General features: G+C 41.5%; 1 protein-coding gene and 1 long non-coding RNA gene across 4 annotated transcripts in view; one reads left to right on the top strand and one right to left on the bottom strand.

Moving 5' to 3' along the window:
- Positions 1-4626: 4626 nt before the first annotated feature.
- LOC309530840 lies at positions 4627-11922 on the bottom strand. The gene is made up of 3 exons (XR_014218939.1): positions 11399-11922; positions 10472-10534; positions 4627-5213 (listed from the first exon to the last, which is right to left on the bottom strand). It is a non-coding gene; the product is annotated as an uncharacterized lncRNA (long non-coding RNA).
- Positions 11923-12660: 738 nt separating this feature from the next.
- LOC309530819 (organic solute transporter subunit alpha-like) overlaps positions 12661-15686 on the top strand; it is a 30044-nt gene continuing 27018 nt past the window's right edge. For 2 of the 3 annotated variants that reach the window (XM_082219983.1, XM_082219982.1), the window contains exon 1: positions 12662-13520. In XM_082219983.1, coding sequence (XP_082076109.1) covers positions 13439-13520 — 82 coding nt within the window. In that variant the 5' untranslated portion in view covers positions 12662-13438. Of the gene's footprint in view, positions 13521-15686 lie in introns of all 3 variants that reach the window. The other variant, XM_082219981.1, reaches the window with a different exon arrangement.

The raw sequence follows: 15686 nt of genomic DNA, 5'->3' as shown, positions 1-15686 counted from the left end.
GAACATGCATTAGAAGCGACCGTCAAGTGCTGAGCACACTTGCCATTTCTGCAGCAGAGCTATAGGAGCCTTGACCAACCTGAGGCCTTCAGATGATGTTCTCAAATAATTGGCTTGGCTCTTACAGCTTTATTGATGTTTTAATTACCTAGTTTTGATCTTCAAGTGCATTGCACTGGGCTATATAATGCAGCATTGAATGTTGCAGAATATGAGTCATCAAGAAAACGTAAAAGATAACTGTCCAGCTCATCTGTACAGCAGGTTTCATCATTGTGGACTGAAGCCTTCGCCAATAGGTGGCAATAAAGGATAAAAACTGAAGTAACATCTCCCCCACACCACTCTTAAAAAGAAGTTTTCCAACTAATCCTAGACAAAAACATGAGACACAGACAATATAATCTCTGTACTACAAGTGTGGGGTGGTGTGGGGCTGCTATTCATCACTTGTTTTTGTTTGGAAAAGCAGATATTGTCACAATGCTATTTAAAGAACTTTCTACTTCATAACATTTTCACATGTCTCTGAGCACAATGCAGTGTGTATCCGCAGAGAAATGTGCACCAAGGCCCTTTGCTCTTGTGCCAGCTTCCTTTTATTTATTTAGTTTTAAGTCATTGTGGACATTTTAGCACGCCCCTATCAAAAGCTTCCCATTTCAGCTGCTGTTTGTGCAAAGAAGACTCATTTGGCCTTCCCTGATGCCATTTACAGTGGTACCTCGGGTTAAGTACTTAATTCGTTCTGGAGGTCCGTTCTTAACCTGAAACTGTTCTTAACCTGAAGCACCACTTTAGCTAATGGGGCCTCCTGCTGCTGCCGCAGCCTGATTTCTGTTCTCATCCTGAAGCAAAGTTCTTAACCTGAAGCACTATTTCTGGGTTAGCGGAGTCTGTAACCTGAAGCGTATGTAACCTGAAGCGTATGTAACCCGAGGTACCACTGTATTTTAAACATGCTCCCAAATAACTGTTAGGATAATGGCATTTTATCATATAAAACCTAGGAGAGATTTCCATTTAATGATAGGGCATGCAGCAGAACCCTGTAGAAATAAATCACATTGACTTAAATGGGCCTTGCTGTAGGTAGGGTGGCCTGGCGAGCATGTTCTTCAGTGAAGGAATCTTCTGTTTGTAGGCCTGTCAGTCCAAGGTCTAGTTTAAAGCTAAAGAACCGTAGGAAGGGAGAAAAAGAGGGGCACTGAAGTTGCCCATCGACACAGCACCACAGACTGAGGAGGCACCCCTACGATGGTGAGATGCACTGGGTTTCTTTTTAATGAGCAAGTGTGGCGTAATGGTTCGAGTGTGGACCTGTGGGAGCCATGTCAGAGGCTCGCGATGGGTAATGAGGGAAACACAACCACATGCATTGCAATACAGTGGTGCCCCGGGTTAAGAACTTAATTCATTCTGGAGGTTTGTTCTTAACTTGACACTTTTCATAACCTGAGGTACCACTTTAGCTAATGGGGCCGTGCGATTTCTGTTCTCATCCGGAAGCAAAGTTCTTAACCCGAGGTACTATTTCTGGGTTAGTGGAGTCTGTAACCTGAAGCGTCTGTAACCTGAGGTACCACTGTAACAAATAGCCAGAAAGATGGCAGTCTCACATTAAATAGCTCCTAGGTGATCCTGACTCTGCTGAACTTTGACTATTTTCATGAGTGTGGCAGTATTTAAAAATGTAATTACCATACTTTTCCGTGTATTAGACACCCCCATGTAGAAGACGCCCCCTATTTTGGGGGACTCAAATTTAAGAAAATGGGGGAAGATGGCTCAGAGTTGTTGAGCTTTGGGGGGGGTTAGCTTTTGGGGGGGATTGCCGAAAACCGCTCATCTGCACGTGTCAAAATAACCATCTCACGTCTGTCCCCTTGCCGGCAGAAGCTGTCAATCGCCAGCCCAATTACCACAGCATCAGCCAATCAACACCAGCCATTGACGCAGACCTAGTCTTAAACCTAGTCTTATACATGGAAAAGTACGGTATCTTACTTGAGTCAGAAAATGTGGTCTGATGTGGCCTGTGAATTATTGTGCCCAGTTTTGGGCGGGGAAGTCCAGATTTGAAAACTGGTGCAAAAATAGCCAGCTCTTTTTTTTTTTTTAAAGCATATATTAATCTTCCATGGCTACAGATAAAATTTGGGCATGGTCTAAAGAGATCTGAGCAGAGCTGGGCACGACATCAAAGATAGAAGAAGTGGGGATTTGTTGACCATTCTGCATGATAATCTAACGACAGTAACCATACCCCTCTGTTCCCTCTACTAAGTATTTGTTGCTGCTCAAATATCTGATATAAATTCCAGTTTTGTTTAAAGCCTGCATTCTATTAGCACATTAAATTGATCAAACCACATATAATCAAATATTTAATATGCATAATTGATTCTGAACACTTATTTTTTAGCATTAATTAAATAAAATAGATGTGCAAATTGGATTTAAAGAACAGTTTTGTCTATGCCTATTCTGTGCCTTTCATGGCCAGTTATATGTTAATTTTCCTGACCCTGTTCATAGGATTCAGGCACATTACCCGTGTGCCTAAAAAAAATTATTGGATGCCTGACTTTCAGCTCATTCCAGATGCGCATGAAGTAGACTGTGCTGCCTGGCACAAGCATGGTAGTTAGCAAGGTGTCTGTGCTGTTTAGCAATCATAAAGGCCACAGTTGTACACACACACTCTCTCTCTCTCTCTATATATATATATAGAGAGAGAGAGAGAGAGAGAGGTAGTTCCTGTAATACATATAACTACTGAAATATATCCAAGCTGGATACCAAAGCAAAATCTCAAGCTTGAGGTGACAGACACTGTTTTTCTTAAGGGCTAAAAGTTCTGCAGTGGAGCTCATTCCAACAAATGTGGCTGACGTGTAGAAAGCTAGCTAAATTTTGGGATGAATGTTTAATGATATCCACAAAATTGCTGGACAAAAGGTGGCTAAATTCCCAGAATTGGCTTTGTTAAATCTTTTCGGTGGGGAAAATGCAGGCATGCGCTTTAAACCACCGACTATTTTTCGCAGCAAAGATCGTTGTAACTAGGCACCAGAAATATATGTGGAAGGAGCCTCTTTGACGAATTGGTATAATAAGGTCTGGAAATTGGCACTTGTTGAGAAACTCACCAATAAGTGCAGAATGGTACAAGGTATAAACGAAATGAATCCGTTACGGCAGAGTAGCATAGCTTCATTATGCATACAGTGAAGAACGGCTGTAAAAGACTTCATACTTCATATAAGCATTTCTGATTGCTTTGGCAGCTAGCAGCAAAAATTCTGATGTGCTTGCACTGACTGCCTCTCCAAGAAGACAATGTTTCCTTGCGCACCCTACTACAGTCATACCTCATGTTACGTTTGCTTCAGGTTGTGCATTTTCAGGTTGCATCCCACGGCGACCTGGAAGTACCGGAAAGGGTTACTTCTGGGTTTCGCCGCTCGCGCATGCTCAGACGCACAAAATGACATCACACGCATGCGCAGAAGCGGCAAATTGTGACCCGCGCATGCGCAAACATGCAGACGCAGATTGCATTCCTTTCAGGTTGCGAACAGGGCTCCGGAACGCATCCTGTTCGCAACCAGAGGTACCACTGTACTGTAAGACTTTTTCTTAAAACATAAACTGCCTTGTGCCCCCATCCTATATTTCCTGTCGTCCTGAATGGGAAATAGCAGGAGTGCCAACAAGTCTTTTAACACTAGCTAGGCCAGACCTCGAGCAAATAAATGGCACAAACTGATACTATTTTACGTGCCAAGAAAAGGGAAGGGGTGAGAGAGACTGGAGGCAATCCACTGAAAGGGAAAGCATGGCGTGGGGGTGGGGAAGTGCTGACCAATGGTCAGGTCTCCTTGCCCTGAGAGTTAACTAGCCCAGAGCTACAATGGAATTAACAGTACAGGCAAATGAGTTCATCTTTGACTAATGGTATTATAGTCAAGAATAAAGGAATGACTAATTATTCATCGCTTAATTGCCCACTCCCATCTACCTTTTTCTTGAGCGTTAACAAACTGGTCTGGAGCCAACTGTAGCATCAGTTAGTAATAGTTTTAAGCACCATTAGGCCACCGTCATGGCAATTTAAATTGTCACTTTCTATTAAAAGGTCTAAACTCCAACGGGTTTCGGCGGAAAATGTGCTGTTCTGCCAGCGCTATTAAACAAAGACACCCTCTTCGTGCAATGTCAGTGGAACACATTTTAAATGAGGGTTCAGCTGCACCACACTAATTTAAACTACAGTATTGCTTTCTGCCAAAGAATAGAACCCTGATTTGGGCAAACACCCTCCCTTAAGCTCTGTGACAGTTTCCGTGATTACTCTTCACACATTTAAACCCGATTGTGTGTGTGTGTGTTTGAATGTGCTACAGCATCTCTAGGACTTTCGCCGTAAAAGAGAATTGCATTTTAAAAGAAACATTTCTTTAAATAATCTTGTGATTATGGTCTGTATTTAATGATCTTTTATTAACGGTAGAGTGTATCTGTGTGTATACAAACGCATGCATACACACACACACAATATGTTTGACAAATTAAGGGGAGGACAAGGACAAAAAGCTACAAAAGGGAGAGACACTGAGAGTTTGGGTGTGGCAGGACTAACTGAAACAGGTGACTAAACCAAAGGCTTTGTTTGCACTACAGATTGAAAAGCAGGGCAACTTTTTGGGCTTTTCCACAGGGACCAGGGAGAATCAGTCCTGTGAAGATGGTGAGGGGCTCACCAACAGAGCATCCTTGGGATCCTGTGAATTAAAAACCATTAGCCTGAGCTGGAGGTTCAAGATGCAAGCACGATAAGATGCCTGAAAGCTGAATTAATGGCTTCGATATGAAGGTGGCGTACCTTGCCACGCGAAGTCGGCTTACGTTGCCAGAGAAGGCACCATAGCTCAGTAGTAGAGCACCTACATTTTGCATGCAGAAGCCCCCAGGTTCAATCCATGACATCTCCAGGTAGAAGGACCAAAAAGGAAGTGATGGGAAGGCTTTTTGCCCAAGACTCTGGGGAGAACCACTGCGGGTAGCCAAACAATACTGGAGTAGAAGGGTAAATCACTTCATCTCAATTAAGGCTGCTTCCTGTGTCCATTGCTGCTGGTTGGTCGTGTCCAGGGTGATGGCCAGTGGATGGCACACCTGGGAATACTGCACCTATTTCCAAGTACATACTGTAGTGAGAAAGAGAGAGAGACCCCCCATTTTAGGTTAATTAAGCTGTGTCCCCTCTTCTGTTTACTCTTCATCCAGTGCACTCCCACAACTGGTTTGGGAAGTGGAGTACATATGACGTTAGTCCCAATCCATATATATCGATGCTGCATTTTTGATGTGTCCCCCCCCCAAACCAGCTTTGATCCAAATTGAGAAAAAGACAACCTACCCCGGCAATGTGTACACAGCATTAATTGTCCACCGCTTCCCCATTCACAAAGACATTCTGCATTGCGTCCTGAACGCTTTCCTCTGAATTCCCTATGTCATAGTCAGAGGAAGCCATTACAGATATTTTTATGCATTTAAAGTGTGAACATTTTAACATCTTAAATAACATTGCAATAGTAATGTTGCACATGACAATAAAAAATAACATGTTTTATGAGCCTGGTTTATCTACCTCACTCCTCCTGGACAAAAGAGTGTGCAAAACATAGACATTTCTCTGAGCGACAAGGAATCAGAGAGAATAACGCAATTACAATCTTTGGTATTGGTGGCCTAATTTAGACACTGAAGAATATTTGAACAGTAGTAATGGCTGGTATTTTATTTCAATGGCCTTTGAAGCTTGTTCCAGTATATCAGAGAGTCCCTTATGTCATGTGCAATACGTTTTCACTGAAGTGTATTAGACTTGTTAGAAGTAAATGAGTCATAACATTTCAGCTCCCTCTGTTATGTTCTCGGCTGTTGCAGTTATTGCTCTGAAGGACACTGAGACAGTCATCTTGAGATAAATATCTCTGTGATGGCTATAGATACAATTTTTATGTCTCCACAATTACATTTCTAACTTCAAAGCACTCCACATTTTACCACTTTACAGCCATGAAAAAAACCCACGTCAGAAATCGATTCACATCTGACCCTCACGAGAATAATATGCAAGGGAGGGGGATCGAAAGTCATTTTCTTGACAGAATTAGGAACACTTTCTGCTTCCAATTTTTTTTACAAGGGAGAAAAGAAGATACCTGCACTTATCAGATAGCATGTGAATTCAGTGGTAATCGGGGAACAAGTAAGCAGGAGAAGGACAACATTATGACTGAGAGGGTACAGATAAAGCAAAGAGGTTATTATAGGTGCCACTGGAGAGAAAAGGCAATGGAAGACAGACAGAACAGGGCTTTCATCCCAGACACATTATGGGAGAGGGAACAAGGCACATATACACAAGCAGAAACCAAGGGTCATTGGGAATCTGCAAGGTGTTTAAATCAATGGGATATTTGCATTCACAACAGTGTTTTATGGCCATGATAACAGCATGGAGCAAGTCACCCTAAGGGGCAAAATGATTAGGCAACAAAGCCATTTATTTATCTGCTCGTTCAGTTGCTAAACTGCCCTTTAGCACAGAGATCCCACTGACATTTTTGGGATTTCAAATGTTCTGGCACTCTGGCAGAGTAAAAGGCACTCATTTCTGCCACAGAGTCAACCTCCACTGGCATCTCTGTTGTTTTCTGGCTTGCCTGAGGAGTCTACTGTAGCAAGCCACTCCAGAAGTAAGGCCAAGACAGAATAGCAATGGCAAGCGGCCTCCTTTTTGCATGGCCAGATGTCTAAATGAAGCCAACTAGATGGTCCAAAGCAAACACACAGTACCAAAGGTGGGGGGTGGGCTTTAATTTTTATGGTTTGCGGCCAAACGTCTCTAGAATCTGTCCAGGAGAATAAAGTTGGAAGATTCAGGACAGACAAAAGGAACTACTTCTTCATGCAAAACTTAAAGGAAAAGGACCCCTGGATGTTTAAGTCCAGTTGAATTTGATTTCATCTCCATTTTCAGGACAAGGGAGCCGGCATTTGTCCACAGACAGCTTTTGTGGGTCATGTGGCCAGCATGGCTAAACCGCTTCTGGTGCAACAGGACACCGTGACAAGTGCCAGAGAGCGCAGAAACGTCATTTACCTTCCCGCTGCAGCAGTACCTATTTATATACTCATGCTGGCATGCTTTCAGACTGCTAGGTTGGCAGGAGCTGGGACAAAGCAATGAGGGCTCACTGCCAACTTTATGATCAGAAAGCCCCAGAGGATTGGTGGTTTAGACCACAGCGCCACCTGCTTCATGCAGCCCATAGTTAAACTATGGAACTTGCTCCCACAGCGGCAGTGATGACCACTAACTTGGATGGCTCACTCATGGAGGATAAACTATCAACAGCTACTAGCCATTATGGCTATGTTTTGCCTCCACGATTGGAGCCAGTAAATGCTTATGAATACCAGTTGCTGGAAACCATAGGGCAGGGTAGAATGCTCTTGTGTTCAGGTTCTGTTTGCAGGTTTCTTACAGGCATCTGGTTGGCCACTCTGAGAACAGCATGCTGGACTAGATGGGCCACTGGCCGGATCCAGCAGGCTCTTCTTACCAGTACGTTCATTTTTTGTTGACATATGGTCCAATTGGACACTTCCTAAAATATACTATTTGTTATATGAAGAATTGTGACTCTAATATTCTGCATTTGCCTTCTTTGTTTATTCTCATATTAATGAAATATATCTGTTTCTTTATGGGTTGTTTGGAACGCTTAACAGTTCAGAAGATGGATATAAACATTTTATAAGATGTCCTAAATTGATAGCTTTTAAAATCATTCCCATGCGACAAGGTCTTGTTTGAAAAGTTTTGGGGACCTTTGATTACCAATTGCAGATGTAGGGAACCTGTGGGTGCTGCTGAACTGACTGCATCTCCCATGAGCCCTGGCGAGCCTGGCCACTGTCCAGGGATGATGGGAGCTGTAGTTCAACATCTGGAAGTCCATAGGCTATGCACACCTCACCTATTAGTTTCATACTTCTTTCCCTTCCATTATTGCTGAAGAACAATTGCTTGCAACTCTGTGCATGACAGTTTTTCAGTCTTCCCATTCCAATTGCATGGTGTGATCTGCCAAAACAGCACACGACAATTTCCAGCAGATAATAAAATTTGAAAATTCCCTTCACATGTATAGAAATGCTATGCATGTGCTCACATGCCTTTGTGTATCTTGTAGCAGGCACGGGCCTCATGCTAAAAGTCTATTTTGCCTCCAGTTTGAGGGGCCAAGTTCCATACTTAATGCATTTCTACATAATATTTTTGACAATGAGCATTTCAAGAAGATGAAATATTTTGAATGGCAACAAACAGAATAGCTGCATGTAGAAGAAAACAGCTGCTTTGACATACAATGGAATCGCAAAGGCTGATATGAAGGTCAATGCTTTTTCCAATTCAAATGATTTTCCATTACTTACTTTGTGGATTTCCACCCAGTTTACTTAATGCATCACTTTGGAGGGGCCTTGTACATTAACGCTGCTGGCAGCATAATGGCAGTGTTCTAAGATTTACATTAGGATAAGGTAGAACTTATGCATTTGAAACCACTGCTATTAAGAGTCCTATTACAGGGTTGTATGCATAACCAGACACATAAGAAATGCACAACTACAGATGTTGTATTTTGTGCAGTAAAAAAAAATACATGTGAAGTTGCTTATTGGGTATTAATTTTTTTATTTCTTGGTCCTGGAACTCCTATATTAATTCTCATTATTTCATGCTAAAATACAGACGTCTCCTGTGGAATCCAGATTCCTAGGGTTTGATATGTTGATTAAAAACATTCCATTTGACATTAATGCATACCCTTTAAAATGAGTTAAGGGACTGAATATCCGATAGGCATTTGTGGCAATTTCCAGATAGAAGGGGGAAATACATTATCCAGTAGGTAAAAATTAGGAACCAAAGGGTGGTATTCACCTAAGTTTTACTCAGAATAAACCCACTGAAATAATGAACATGACTAAGTCGGCCCATAAATTTCACTAAGTCTGCTGTGAGTAATACTTGGTTGACTACCATCCAAATAATGTCAAAACAGAGTTCCAATCAGCTGAGGAATCAATCTCTTTGCTACTATGTAAACAATACTTCCCTCATTTTGACTAATTCAGTTTGAATAAAAGCATTTGGAAAATTCAGTCCTCCAGCTGCCTACCTGATGATGCCACCATAATTATCCATCACTACTTCTTGGAGTGATGGAACTGTGATTCGCCTCTTCAAAGGCCCTTTAAGCAGCCAAAATATTCTCTCCATGGCATATATTTCCCAGCCTGGAGTGTGTGCCTTCTCCAAGGCTGTCTCTGCTCTGATTAGAGCTGACCCAAAATTTGTCACAAGTCATTTCCTAAAGAACATTTTGGATATTTACTTTTTCTTACTTCTCCCAACTCCAAGAAGGGCACCAATATTCTGACTGGCATTTTCTCCTCCACAATGCCCCAGAATAATGCTAGGCCCATGGCATCGTGGGGAATACAAAATGGTGGCCAGGCTGCTAATATAGCTGCTACTACCATTTGTGGCAGCATTGAAAGAATAACAAAATAAAATCTTAGGAAGAGCAAAAGAAACTGTGCTATTGTCACTGCTAATGGTGAATGCCACCCCTGAGGAACTATTGGAGAATTTCTTCTTCCCCCTGAAGAAACAGGGTGAAATGGGACCCACAGTTTCTCTGCCTGCAAACGTCAAGAGGCCATTTCCATACAGGTCTACCTCAATGACTTCCTTTCTCTATATTAACCTACCGGAGATCATCTTCTGAGGTCCTTCTTTGTGAGCCTCTTCCTGGAGACCTGGAGGGTGGCAACACAAGAATGGGCCTTCTCTGCAGTGGCTTCTCATTTGTGCAATGCTCTGCCCAGGGAGGTTTCATTATACAGTGGTACCTCAGGTTACATACACTTCAGGTTACAGACTCCGCTAACCCAGAAATAGTACCTTGGGTTAAGAACTTTGCTTCAGGATGAAAACAGAAATCGTGCTCCGGCGGCGCGGCAGCAGCAGCAGCAGCAGGCCCCATTAGCTAAAGTGGTGCTTCAGGTTAAGTACAGTTTCAGGTTAAGAACGGACCTCTGGGACGAATTAAGTACTTAACCCGAGGTACCACTGTATACCTTTAGGAACCAGGCAAAAAAGTTCCTCTTTAACCAGGCCTTTGGCTGATTGACATCCAATGCGCTTTTAAAATGTGTTGGGGAAGGGGGGGATTACTGGTTTTTTTCTTGTTTTTATTTTTATTATGTATTTTGTGTTAGTATATTGTGTTTTTATGTTTTGAACCGCCATGAGACCTGCAGATAGAGGGTGGTATACAAATTTAATAATGAGGATGAGGATGATAATAATACTAACCTTCAAGTCTCTCTCCTTCCGCATTCCATGTCTGTTCCCCACTCTCACTCTTAGCTGATTTGTCTTTAGGGTGGTCAAGAAAGAGGACAAAGGAGGACAAATTTTAAAATGATTACTATAGATGTGTAGAAATAATTACCATAATTTAAATCAAGGGCAGGGAACTTTTTTTTTAGCATGAGGACCATATCCCCTTCCAGGGGCCCACATACCAGCAGTGGGAAAAGCCCCTGGCCAAACTTAGTGCAGCAATGGATGTGCATCTTTGTACAAAAAGCTTCATTCCAGCCAGGCAAAAATCTCCATCCCCTCCTCACCCAGGCAAATGAGATACACTAGAACAATTCAAATTTACATCCCTCCAGAAGCACTCAAGGAAGGCACAGAGCAAAACCAAACCCAACCTGACATCTCCCGATTAACTTATTTCAGGATTCCCTTAAATCTAACAATAACTCTAATCTAATCTGGGTGCAAAACAGACAACATAAAAAGATACATGTTACAAACCCAGATTCTCCAATTCCACAAGGACATAGACGTACTTCATAAGAGGCACCCGGAAATCTTCGATGCAGAAAGAAAAATATTGAACTTATCTAAAGTTTGAGATGTTATCAAGGTTTACTATTTAGAGACTGTACTTTGCTACATCAGATATGAGGACCATATAAATACCTAATGCTGCTAAGCACCTAAACCCAATCAGGAAAGGCTGCATAGTTGAAAAGGTCAATCACCACACACCAGAATAGCTTATCTGCTAACAGGTGGGTGGGTGGGTGTTTCTTTCTGTGTGTGTTTCTGTATATAAAGCAACTAAAGAACACATCTCAAGTCCCTTTGATTCTAGAGGGAAATTTTTAAACACATGCTTCATTATTTCATAGATCTAAATGAATTCTAATGCAGAAATCTTATACTCACCTGGTTGGAAGTCCCATTGAACACAATGGAGCATGCTTCAGAATGTTTAACAGGGCAATTCTATGCTGGCTCCTCAAAGTAAGTCACATTGGGTCCAATGGGACATACTCTGAGCCAGGTTTGTGTGTATACCATTGCAGCCTTATTTAGGCTTATCTGCCTCCTGTATTTACATGTATTTATTTATTTTGTTCTTTATCTCATAAAAAATGAACTCCACTTGAGTGTAGAAAACCTCAAAGCGTTTAACAAAAGATAAAACAGTAAGAACAAGAAAAATTCACAGCCCTACTTTAAACATACAAAAGTTAAAATACTAAAAGAGATTCAAATTACCTCGACTTTCTAAGTAATGTTCTAAGCATAGATGAAATTTGATGCTGGGTGCTAGCTGAAATGAATCATCTTATTCAGGCCTATGTGATCATGCACTGAAGTGGACCGTTTCTCTGTTATTGCTTTTCTATACAGAAATTTCACCATTAATGCCTTCTTTTTTATGTTTAGGTTTTACATGATAAGGCCATGATTCTCATGGAACATCTTATGCTCAGGTAGGCCTGTCATGGATGAAGGGTGCGTACACACACAAACACTTATAAATCAAGGTTTTCCCCTTCATAATACAGGCAGCAACTGTTTTAGGCATGTCCAATATGTGTGCGATTGCACACGTGCACATTGTGCTGAACCCGGAAGTGACCTAAAAACATCACAGAAAGAGGCGGAGGGGGGCCGGGTCAGGGTCGGAATGGGGTGTTTGCAGGTTTTTCCAATGGTTTTTCAAATATATGTGATTTCAGGTGTGGTGCCTTGGAATGTAACCCCCTCCCTCATGTAAATTGGAAGTTGCCTGTGCTCACATGCAGTGGCTGCGAAGAGGTAGGGTGGCTTGTAGGCAAACATTTTGATTTGGCAAGTGGCCCTATTATGAATAGCTTGCTGTAGCAGGAAAGCTTCTCCAAAAATAAACAGGCTGCCTTGCACATCAGGTGTACAACAGCCAAATCAGTTTATCCATTTCCTTTAGCAAGAATTTGAACATTAAATCTATAGTGGCTAAAACAGTGCTTTTCAAACTGTGTTCTGGGGAAACCAATGTGGTTCCTTATTGTCAGTTTCTCAGTGAAAAGAGCTATAACGGTGAGCAACTTTCTCGAAAAGGCGACTTATCTGACATTAGCCATTTCTCCCCTGGCACTGCATAGTTGTAGAAATGTTTAGGTGCATTCCAGTATGAATGGAATATGGAACATATTCTAAGATTAGGGTCCTCTGCAAAGCATTGGGATTATATTGTAGATGCGCAGGGATCCTATGGCAGACATGCAGACGGGTTTATGTGAAAAAGTGGGTTTCCTGGCCTGAGATTATCAGAAAACCACGTAATACACCTTTGATTTATTGCTCAGTCTTTCCCACTGACAACAACTAATACTGAAATAGTATCACTTGCAAAAAAAACCCTCGAGCAACACCCTTCTGCATGGTACAGTATATTGTTCAATTGTTAAGGCTCAGCAAAAGGAAACGTTCAAAGCACAATGTCATCTTTTATACAGAACCATTTCACATGTTACTGTGTACCATGAGAACAGGTTGCGGTTTACAACATTGCACCCTGCTGAGGGCAGTGAAGCTGGTAACAGTTGGTGGAAAAGGTGTGGCATACCAAACATCCTGGCCAGAAGAGACAGCCCTTTCAGTCTCACATCGCCCTGTCTCTTTCTCTAGTTGACCTCTTAGGACCTGGCTGCTAGTGCCAGATCTCTGTGTTTCACCTGACTATTGTTTTGCCGCTTCTTATCTTGTGGAACTGTAGAAGGAAAGTAGCAGAGCATTTGGACAGTCAATGTTTCACTGATTTCAGACGTGCCTGTCACCTCAGCCAGCAGAGCTTGACTGGAAGAACAAAAAGGAACTAGCAGAAAGCTGATCCCAGTCTTCCTTACAGCTGCAGCACTCAGAGAAAGAAAAGAATCTGAACAGGGAGGGCTAGAGAGAAAAGAAGGGAAAGCGTCCCTGAAGAAAGTTCCTAAAATGGAAGAAGCGGGAAATAATGGGACATTGGATCCTGTCTGTTCTGCAAATGAAGGTCCATACTCACAAGTAATATTAGAAAGTAAGTTTATTCACTGTTGAGAACAACATAAGTCTTTGTGAATAAATCCTTTTGGGGTTTTTTTTACCAGATTAATCAAACTGTGTGTGTGTGTGTGTGTGTGTGTGTGTGTTAATGAGAAGCTTTTTCTTTCACTGTTGTTCTGGACTGACCTACTTTTTAAATGGCATTTGAAATGAGGAGGACACATTAATGTTCATCAGAAAGGCTTAAAGGCAAACGTAATCTAGTGTTGATGAATGCATAATGACTCTGAATGGCAAATACCTTTCACCTGTAACTTTAAAATTAAAAAGAGTTTAAACCATAAAAACAGAAAGATGCTCCTTTTCAGCAGGGCTTGTGCAGGAAGAATTCCAAACATATATGATTGTTGTTGATAATTATGATAATATTATTTATTTTATAAAATGTATATACCGCTTGATTGTAAAAAAAAACCCACTCAAAGCAATTTACAAAATGATAAAACGATAAAATAAAATAAAAATTACAACCATACTTTAAAACATAAAACAAAAGTTAAAATACTAAAACAGATTAAAATCACCTCAACTTTCTAAGCATCTGGGTAAGCTAGTTTAAGAAGAGTTTGGATTTGATATCCCGTTTTATCACCACCCAAAGGAGTCTCAAAGTGGCTCACAATCTCCTTTCCCTTCCTCCCCCACAACAAACACTCTGTGAGGTGAGTGGGGCTGAGAGACTTCAGAGAAGTGTGACTGGCCCAAGGTCACCCAGCAGCTGCATGTGGAGGAGCGGAGACGCGAACCCAGTTCCCCAGATTACGGGTTGGAGTAAGCTGTGAGCAAGGCATCTCAAGTCAGATAAAAGGTTAAAAGGTTTGCAATAAGTCTCAAGTCAGATAAAAGGCTCTTAACCATTACACCACACTGGCTCTCTAAACAGGAATATTTTTAGCAGGCACAAAAAAGAGTACAGTGAAGGTGCCTGATTGATTTCAATCGGCAAGGAGTTCCAGAGTGCAGGTGCTGCCGTATAAAACAAATGCAGAATGGGCAATATGTGTGATAACTCTGTTTATTAGTCACTGTTCTCATGGGAATGAGCAATACCTACTGATAAGAAATGGGGAACTTTAGGTGTGTGGCTCAAAACAGGCACTTCCCACAGTGCCTCTGCCTTTGCATTGTATGAGCAGTTCCACCTGCTAGAAATTAAGTGTCAAAGCTTTCCTGCTGTTCTCAAGTATGGGGCCATGTGGACACAGAAAATGGCAAGGGGAAGGGGAGGGGAAAGTTTAAAACTTCTTGAACTATTATATAACAGTAGTACAGGAATGAATGTGTAGCTGTATATAGACACTAACGGCACAACTAGCCTCAGTGCAGGGCACCTGCACTTAGACTCGCCCACATATTTATTTTTTAATGAGCTGAACTTATTAGGTTCTGCAATGCTGTGAGCAACACTGGGGTGGTGTCTGGAAGGGCTGCATTTTCCCTGGAATCAGTCCCCGTAGTTACAGCACTGGGTCTGTTTATCTGGGATCACAGTCACAGTTTACTGCCAATTAATCAGTGGCAAAGCATTCTTTTTTTCTTTTTTTTAGAGGTCATTCACAAAGCATCGTGTTAAAAAGATGTGGGATTGCCCTTTGGTTCTATAACCCATCTTGATGAATGTTACTGACTAGGAAGAGATATCACAGATTAGGAGAGAGCCAATGGCTCATATTTTTGTGGTGGCAAAGTTCCAGACTGCAGCGAAATGGAAAAATATAAATCCCCTAGCAATGAAAGAAGAAGGTATGATTCGATTGATGCAAAAGCTTGCCATGGATAAGAATTTGCATCAATGAATTTACAGATATCATACAGCAAATCCCAGATATAATTATGACTGTGTAGAACAATTGTTCCTGATTCTAGATGTAATTGACACAGCTAACTAGCAATACAAGAGAACTATGATTCTCTTTGATAGCAGTTTATTGCTTAAGGGGTGGGGAGGAGAGTGTACATCTGTCTGTCTGTCTGTCTGTCTGTCTATCTACTTGTTACTGAATTATTTTGCACATGCACCCAAACAGGTACATAGTCTACTATTCCTGATTATACCAAATTTTATTCCTTTATTTTTTTAAAAAAATACTAATTAATAATTATAGGCATTACTAAACTGTGTTTGTGATTTTAAGCACTT

The sequence above is a fragment of the Podarcis vaucheri genome (assembly GCF_965113315.1).
Source record: "Podarcis vaucheri genome assembly, chromosome: 4".
Lineage (NCBI taxonomy): Eukaryota > Metazoa > Chordata > Lepidosauria > Squamata > Lacertidae > Podarcis > Podarcis vaucheri.
Note: the sequence above shows the minus strand (reverse complement) of the source record. Positions and strands in the feature narration are given on the sequence as shown.